This window comes from Eptesicus fuscus, chromosome 16 (assembly GCF_027574615.1).
Source record: "Eptesicus fuscus isolate TK198812 chromosome 16, DD_ASM_mEF_20220401, whole genome shotgun sequence".
Lineage (NCBI taxonomy): Eukaryota > Metazoa > Chordata > Mammalia > Chiroptera > Vespertilionidae > Eptesicus > Eptesicus fuscus.
This window is the reverse complement of record NC_072488.1, coordinates 15,280,526-15,289,516: the sequence shown is the minus strand read 5'-3', so window position 1 is coordinate 15,289,516 and position 8,991 is coordinate 15,280,526. Positions and strand designations below refer to the sequence as shown.

Genomic DNA, 8,991 nt, shown 5'->3' with positions numbered 1-8,991 from the left:
TTAAATCACCAATAAACAGCTATTGAATAAAGAAGCCAGAATTATTTAAAATCATAAAACTCCATGTCTGTTCTTTATTCAAGAAGTTTAATTCAAAAAATTTGGAATGTGAAAAGCATTTTCTTATATGAAAAGCAGATCAGACTCCCAAAAAAGATTGGCATTCTTTAGTCAAGCAAAAAAAAAATTGGCAGTTTATGAACAACTAAATCAGTCTTCAAATTGAGTCCACCCCAGTTGCTGATACATGTATGTAATTTCAACTGTGACTTCAGAGATTAAGGAATAAATAAAAATGCACCTCATTCTTTCATTACTCTATGGAAGCTAAGGGTACTTTGTCCTCTTCAACACCCCGCAAAAACAATCCTTTGTGACAGTAAGACTATTTTCTGGTTTTGATATTAACAAAGGAGCATCGTGTGTATGAAAATTTACCTGTGATCGATGCCCAGAAGTTGAATTGAGTCATAGGCTTTTTATAATTTTTTTTTTTTATAGATACTTCCAAATTGCCCTCCTATACCACTTACTCAATATTTTTCTTCAGTTTGTCTTGGGCTTAACATCATGTACTTCAATTTTCATCCTAAGTAGATACCGTGAATCTACGTGTTTTATGTGTTATGTTGTTTTTTTAATGCAGATTAAAAGGTGTAATTAAAAAATAATCCTTTCCCACAAAGAAAGAAGACTAAGAAAAATCTGTTTAAACAGATTTAAAAGATTTATTCGAGGCAAGTCTAAAATAAACTAATTCCTAAATGGTGTTAGCCTACGGTTCACCTTCTATTCTCATGGCACCTCAAATTAATGGCTTGGGTGTTGGTGTAGGTAACACTTGGCCTCTATGTTGAGGTAGTCACTGGAAAGAAATTCTGGGTACAATATTGTTTAGCAACTGGGCACATATTCTATAGATTTCATCATAAAATTTTAGAGCTGATAGTTTATAGATCCTAATTCATTCCCCACCCTATCTTTACAGATGAGAAAGCTCAGGGAAGTTAAATGACTTGCCCATGGTTACAAAACTACTTACATAGTGGCAGTATCAGTTTTGGAATCCAATTCTTGTCCTCCAGTCCAATGTTTTTTCCATTACAAACAGTGATTTCTCAAACAGGGTTCATCATACTCCATGAAGCTTGCTCTTAAATCACAAACCATGGGGCAAGTATTTATTTTGAACTTCCTTTTTTTTTTTCTTTTAAGCTTCAAGTAACTCCTTGGCAAGATTTACAGTAAGGCTACTGTCTAAAGGCCTATGCTGGCCAAATTTCTTGATTTCATATCCGGAAGCTAGCCAGAGCTTGGCAAATGAGACGTTATATAATAATGCAAGGACCAAAGTCACCTATAGCAGTTGGCAGTACTGAAGTTCAGCAAGTAGAGCCAATTCCTTCAGAACCCACGGGCAACTTCTCAAATAGTGTAGGCTGGCATGAAAGCACCTTCGGTAGGACAACTGCAAAGATGTTGCTCCTGAGTGGGTGTTGAGGAAGTAGGCATTTAATCTCACACACAGCTGTGTTCAGCACCTGGACACTTTGAAAATCCCATAGGGATGGAGATGTGCATATGGTGGCAGCACATACATCTGAACCATCCCTCAGTACATGGCAGTTCTTCAGATTTCATGCAAGACCCGAATTCACATTTAGATGAGATCAATGGAAGAAAAACCACCCTGTAATGGTAGACCAATAACAGGCAATAGTAATAGTTGGAGAACATAAGACAAAGGACAAGAAACAGGTTGCCTTATTACATTTGACAAAGTTTCCTTTTCACCAACAGTCGAAGTAGTGTGGACTCTATTTCTTCAGTAGGTAAAATGCCTGAACAGGGTCACAGATGCCAAGACAATGACCAACTCCTCAGCAAGCAAAGGGTATTTAGGACATGGTCATGCATTATCACAGGATTAACTACTTGTGATAGAGATGGCTTCTTAGATGTCTGTTATTCCACAGTGAAGAAATAGGTGTTGCTCATATTTAAAAGAGGATGAGTTGATTGAAGAAACTGTTGCAAATTCTACAGGAACAGAAATCTTCTCTAGATAGCTGGGTGATGGCTGGAAAAGTGACAAATATCCAGGAGTCACTGGATTCCAGAAAAGTTGAATCCACTCTTAAAATCCCTTTTTAAAACCCTAACCATAAAACTCATGATATAATGAGAAAACCTCAGGTAATTGCTGCTTGTTATATTTTTTTATATGTAATATTGGCCACATTAGAAAGTTCTTAACATTTGCACTTGGAAAGTAATCAAAACAAGTTAAAAACTGCCTGTAGCAAGTCTGAAAATACTGTACTCTATAATCTAAGATCCATTATCTTTTGGTAAAAATTTATAATATAATCTCAAACTGCAACTTTGAAAAGATATCAAATCCCGTATTATAACGTATGTTGAATTCCATATATTTTGGTAACGTATTTGATATGTTTTTAAAAAATAAGAAATTAAGTCAACCAATGAAAGTTACAAAAAAGATAAATTCCATCATTATGTCAGAATCTGATTATGTGTAAGAGAGAAAACTGGAATTCCTTTATTGCACATCACCAAAGGATTTGGTACTTATTAACCAGAATAAAACACTTTGAGAACCATGGACTATTTACAAATGTACTGAAATTTTTAAATGACAACAATTAGGTAGTATGCCCTAGCCAGTTTGGCTCAGTGGATAGAGTGTCAACCTGCAGAATGCAGGTCCCAGGTTCGATTCCAGTCAGGGGCACATGCCCGGATTGTGGGCTCGATCCCCAGTGCAGGAGACGGCCAATCGATGATTCTCTCATCACTGACTAACTCTCTCTCCCTCTCTGAAATCAATAAAAATATATTAAAAAAACAAAAAATAGGTAGTAGAATATATTCTAAAATTTCTGATAAAAATGTTTGCTTTTACTTTGCAAGACATAATTCAGAGGACCTCAAAGGAAAATGTAGCAATTAAGTTTGGAAAAGCCATAAAAGAGGACTTTTTTACTTTTAGGATGGATATTTTTATCCTTTCTTAAAATGTGTATCATTATTCAAGACGCAGGTTTATAAATTTCACTGAAGACAATATAATGTGACAGATCTACTCCATCAAATGGTTCTCTTGTAAAGGTAATCTCTTATCACACTGTAGTCAACTTCAAAACCAAAAATTCAAATTTAGAGAAATACACTTTCTAAAGGAAGCCTATTTAAAGCCTACAACATTTAGAAGTTTTTCACTATTCTAACTGTATCTTATAAAAATATAGTTTCATTGGTTTCATATAATGTGACCTAGCCTACTATTCTCTAACATTTACAACAAATGATTGAACAGTCAATGCAAAGTTGGATTACTAAGTAAATTGGAAGTCAAGGAGTCAATATTCCTCATAAAATAAATTAAATCACAGTATGTCATGGTCTTGGTTGTCCAGTTCTATTGTTAGTTCCATATCTACTTGGTATATTTGTAAAACCAGTCCTGAATCCTTGGGTTGCTCCAATTCCTGGAAATCCAAGTCCTTGATTAACCATGCTGCTATAAGGTATGTGTCCATGATTAAGTCCCAAACCATAAGGTCTTGTTTGTGTGTTTAGAAGAATAACCGGGTTCACATTTTTTCCAGGAGTGTTAAATGAAAATTCTGGAGGTGGACTACTAGGTTTAGTTGGAGTTGATGTGACAGGGTTCGACTCATCAATGCCCTTTAAAGGAGGCATGGGTATTATGTGATGATCTGAAAAATTTAGGACATTGGCTGCAACAGGCCCCGATGGTAAAGAGGGCCTTATCCAGTCATCCTTGAAAATTTGAACAGTCAGCGTAGACACTAGAGTGTACAGCCTGTTGGTCACATGAGCAAGAACCATTTGTTCATTTGCATCTCGGCGAATTCTTACATGCACTGATCCAGCCTAAAAGGGGTAAAAGAGAGATTGCTTAGAATTACACGATAGAAAATTCCCTTGGAAACGAGCATTTTGCTTATGATTTGTTGTAATAGTACTTGGTATTCTCTTTCATTCAAGAGAAAACTTAATGTCTTGATATTCCTTAAAGACTACCTAGTAATGATTAACAATGAAATAATTTGTGACTCTTTAAATAAAACATGATCTTTTAATATATATAAAAGAGAAATCCATGTAGGATGAAGACAGGCATATTATAAATGAGGCAGAACATAAATGAAGTATATAAAATGCAACAGAAAGGCAGAAAAGGAGATATTAATTCAAATTGGGAAAGACGTCAAGAAAAAAATGACATGTGATGATCTAGGGTTGATGGTTAAATGAAATTTCAAAAGGTGGAGATAGGCTTAGGAAACAGCAATTAAAACGCATGGCATGTTTGGGCAAGAATAAGCAATATAAAGAAGTACAAATATTCCAGGGGTCAGAAAAAGAATAAAAGAAAGGAAAAAAGGAGAAAAGAGGAACAAAGAAAGAATGTAAAGAAGAAAGGTAGGTAATGGGGTGAAAAGGAAAGGATAGAAGAGGCATCTAAATATCATGATAATAAGTTTTAGCAACAGCAATAAAATAGAGTTCAGAAAAATTATAGGTATGGATGACTGCCAATTATGTAGGAAATAACTGCAACAGTCTAGGTTAAAAATGAAGAGGTCTGAGATAGGACAAACACAGTGGGATCAGAAAAGGACATAGATGGATTCCATGGGTTAGTAATGGGAGGATTTGATACCCAACTGGATGTAATGGATGAGGGAGATGAACTTATCAAAGATAATCTCAAGGTGTCTAGCTTACCTTACATTACTAGGAATATACAGAACACAAGGCATTACAATGAGGGTTAGCGAAGGGATTAGCCAAAGAACATGTATGCATAACCCACAGATACAGATAAGGGTGTGGTGATAGCCAGAGAGAAGGGGGGTTTGGGGGTTGAGTGGAGTTGGGCAAAGGCAGGGAAAATGGGGACATCTGTAATAGTATCAATAATAAAAATTTTTAAAAAGTATGTTTATAAATCTGAAAAGACATTTATCACACATTATGCTTTTAAAGTAGATAATAAAATAGTAGATACAACAATGATCCTGTTTTGACCAAAATACATACATACAGAAAAATATCAAGCATGACAGCACTTATCTCTAGATGGTAGAATTATTATGAATTTTTATTGTCTTCTTTTTGACTTAGTTGTAAGTTCTAACTTTTCTAACAACTACGTAGGTACTATTTGTATAATAAAATCTTAAATAAAAATATATAGTAAATATAATAAAATACTCAACAGTTATTTCATGTTGATTTCTAGATAAACTGACTTTTTAAAAAAAATGTATTTTTATTGATTTCAGAGAGGAAGGGAGAGATAGAAACATCAATGATGAGAATCATTGATTGGCTGCCTCCTGCACGCCCCCTACTGGGGATCGAGCCCACAACCCCAGGTACGCGCCCTTGACCGGAATCAAACCTTGGACCCTTTGGTCCACAGGCCAACGCTCCATCAACTGAGCCAAACCAGCTAAGGCTAACCTCAGACTTAATTTAAAAAAAAGATTACAGCAAAGCATAAACTGGCTAGTTGGTTTAGTTAGAATGTGCCTGAGTCTATGACTTGAACAGTAATAGGAATTATCATTAATCACAAAACTGAGAAAATATCTATGTTGCTTGAATTTGACTTGTAGTTGATTACTTTTTCTTTTTTTAAAATATATTTTATTGATTTCTTACAGAGAGGAAAGGAGAGGGATAGAGAGTTAGAAACATTGATGAGAGAGACACATCGACCAGCTGCCTGCACACCTTCTACTGGGGATATGCCCGAAACCAAGGTACATGCCCTTGACCGGAATTGAACCTGGGACCTCTCAGTCCGCAGGCCGACGCTCTATCCACTGAGCCAAACCGGTCAGGGCTAGTTGATTACTTTTAGGTAAGACAAGCCATGTCTAGAAATCAAGGTAGCTTTGATTTCTACCTTTTCTTTTCCACTGCCGTCTCACTGCTGTCACTATACAAAACTATAAAAGATACTGTATCCTCTTTCAATCGGATGTGGAAATCAAAGTAAAATAAGTGGAAACCATTTCTGAGATTCAGTCTCCTATGATTATTGTGTTTGCATTAATCTAGAGCTTTTGTGACAACTATTCTTGGCAGTTCAAAAGCTTGTTTTAGTAATCTCCTTGGTCTTAATTAGGCAATACATCAGTGTAGTTGTTAGATGGCCAAGTTCTGAATAGCTGAGATAACTATTCTCTTTGTTTAAAGCCACCATGCTTAATAAACACTTGTCTACTAATTTATTGATACCAGTATAATTAAAAGAATGATTGAAAATGAACTACATTACTGGAGGAATGCAAATTGGTATAACCATTTTTGGAAAGCAATTTGGCAACTGGCATCAAAAGCCATAAGGGGTATAATATTATTTTATTCACAAAAACCCCTTCTAAAAATTAATCTTAAAAAAAAAAAAAAGATTGATCTTTCATTTACTGAAGACCAGCGCTCTTTCAGATGATCTGGTTACCTGACCTTTCAGTGTGCCAGTAGCTTGAGCACCCCTACCCCACACACACCTACTTGAGCTCCACCTGGACCTGATGCACTGCCTACTTTTAGGAGAGGCACAGGTTTCACAGGGAAGAGAACAGCCACCACTCAAATGGGGATGCTGCGTGTCCCAGCCCATTGAGCACTGGGACTCTACTACTGAGGCTTCTATTGACTCCTATCCACAAGAAATAGGCTCCAGGGCCTTGTGGCTTGACCTTGAGGCTCCCTTCAGACAGATACGTGCAGCTCAGGACGATCTCAGACAATAAGGGATCTTTGGGTCTCTAGCCATTCCAGGTGAATTGTGTGGTGCAGATCCAATGAGGTCGTGTGGCTGCATCTGTTCAGGCCCAGCTCAGGACTTAGCTGGTACAGGGACTACCAACCCAAGATCAGAGTGGTTAAATCATCATGGTTGAATAAGATCTCTCTTACAGTTAGTTCTCAGATTTCTAATTGTATCCTCACATGGTGTAAAGCCTAAAAATTAATATTAAGGAATAATCATGAGTATATACAAAGATTACACCAGAAAAATATTCATCCTAGCCAGTTTATATGGTAACAAAGGAAATCAACTAATCCAATAGAGGAATGATTAAATAAATTATGGCATATTCATATAATGTAAAACTGCAGCCATGAAAAATTATGTTGGGATTCTTAGAAGATAGCGACAGTGGTGGCACTTTTTTGAAATGCCCCAAATATTCCCATAAATACAGAAACTAAGACAGCAAATCCAAAAACCAATGAACATCATCTACAAAAAACTAGCTAACCTGGTGCTAAGAAAACCCAAATGCAAGCTATAGATCTGCAAGGCATCAGCTTCTGTGGAGGAGCAAGTAATAGTGGATCTGCCTGACCTAAAAACCCTAAAGCAGTAAGCCGGTGCTAGGGGCAATCTAGGACAGAGAATTTGAGAAAGGCAGCTGGGTCTGCAATAAGATATGAAGAGCTGGAGTAGTCTGAACCCTAGAACTCTCAAAAGAAACCAAGCAAAGCCCCACATTAAGAAGAAACAACTGGAAACAGAATCCCAATTGAGCGGCACAGTAGAGGCTCAGGCACAAATGGAAGGGAAACAGAGCCAGGGGAAAGGAAAAACTTGCACTTCACAGACTCAGCAGAAGAGGGAACTCTAGAGCTATGAATTTAGACATATTACCTTAAATCACCCCTTATTTCTTAAGTTCAGGAAACCTAATTTCATATAAGAAGAAGCCATAGAAAAGAACTGAATCCAAATCCCACACAAAGTAATTTAAGAAAATACAGAACAGATTAAAAGATCACCAGAGAGATTTACCTACAAAACTGAGAACTACACCCCACTTTATCAAAACAAGCAAAAAAACATGAAATAAGAACAATATAAATTACAATTAGGAAACCTCAGAAATGAGATAATTAGAAATATAAGAAAAAATTCACTTCAGAAATGAAGACTAAACAAGGAGTACAAAAGCAAACACACAAGTATACTGTAAGAGAAATAAAAGGTAAAAAGAGGGAAATTTTAAATATTAAAAGGAAATGCAGATAAAACCAATACAAAAAAACCCACAAAAATCCAAACGAGTATAACAGAAGTTCCCAAAGAAGAAAATCAAAGCAAGAGACCAGAATAAATATTAACAACTATAATTAAAGAGAACTTTCCTGAAAGTTTTAAAATGTTGTTTGTGAAATAACATTATTGAAAGGGTATACTGCATACTTGAAATAATTGACCCAGAATGACCAACACCAAGACACTCTAGTAAAATTACTAGACTAAAAAAAAAAAAATTAAATAAAATTGGGGCATCCAGGTAAAATGATCAAGTCAGATATAAAGGCAAAAACACCCCAAAACAGACTATGAGTTATCAGGCTTTTATTACAGCAACTAGAGGCCCAGTGCACAAAATTCATACACTGGAGGGGGTGGTCCCTCAGCCCAGCCTGCAACCTCTCCAATCTGGGACCCCACAGGGATCAGGCCTAAACCGGCAGTTGGACATCCCTCTCATAATCCGGGACTGCTGGCTTCCAACCGCTCACCTGCCTACCTGCCTGATTGCCCCTAACTGCTTCTGCCTGCCAGCCTGATCACCCCCTAACCACTCCCCTGCCAGCCTGATCGACGCCTAACTGCTCCCCTGCCGGTCTGGTCTCCCTTAACTGCCCTCCTCTGTAGGCCTGGTCCCCCCCAACTGCCCTCCCTCCCCTGCAGGCCCAGTTGCCCCCAACTGCCCTCTCCTGCCAGCCTGGTTGCTCCCAACTGCCCTCCCCTGCTGGCCTGATCGCCCACAACTGCCCTCACCTGCCGGCCATCTTGTGACCACATGGGGCGGCCATCTTGTGCAAGGGCATGACCGTCAATTTGCATATTACCTCTTTATTATATAGGACTAGAGGCCTGGTGCCTGAAATTCATGCACGGAGGGGGGG

The 8,991-nt window shown here is 37.5% G+C and overlaps 1 protein-coding gene across 3 annotated transcripts in view; it reads right to left on the bottom strand.

Annotated features, from left to right (window-relative positions):
- Positions 1 to 8,991, bottom strand: part of SLC30A6 (solute carrier family 30 member 6) — a 37,130-nt gene that overhangs the window by 5,424 nt on the left and 22,715 nt on the right. For 2 of the 3 annotated variants that reach the window (XR_008558497.1, XR_008558496.1), the window contains exon 14: positions 1,043 to 3,921. Coding sequence is in view for 1 of the 3 variants with exons in the window: in XM_008162256.3 (XP_008160478.2) it covers positions 3,421 to 3,921 (501 nt within the window). In the remaining 2 variants the exon portion in view is untranslated. Of the gene's footprint in view, positions 1 to 704; positions 3,922 to 8,991 lie in introns of those variants that run through there. The other variant, XM_008162256.3, reaches the window with a different exon arrangement.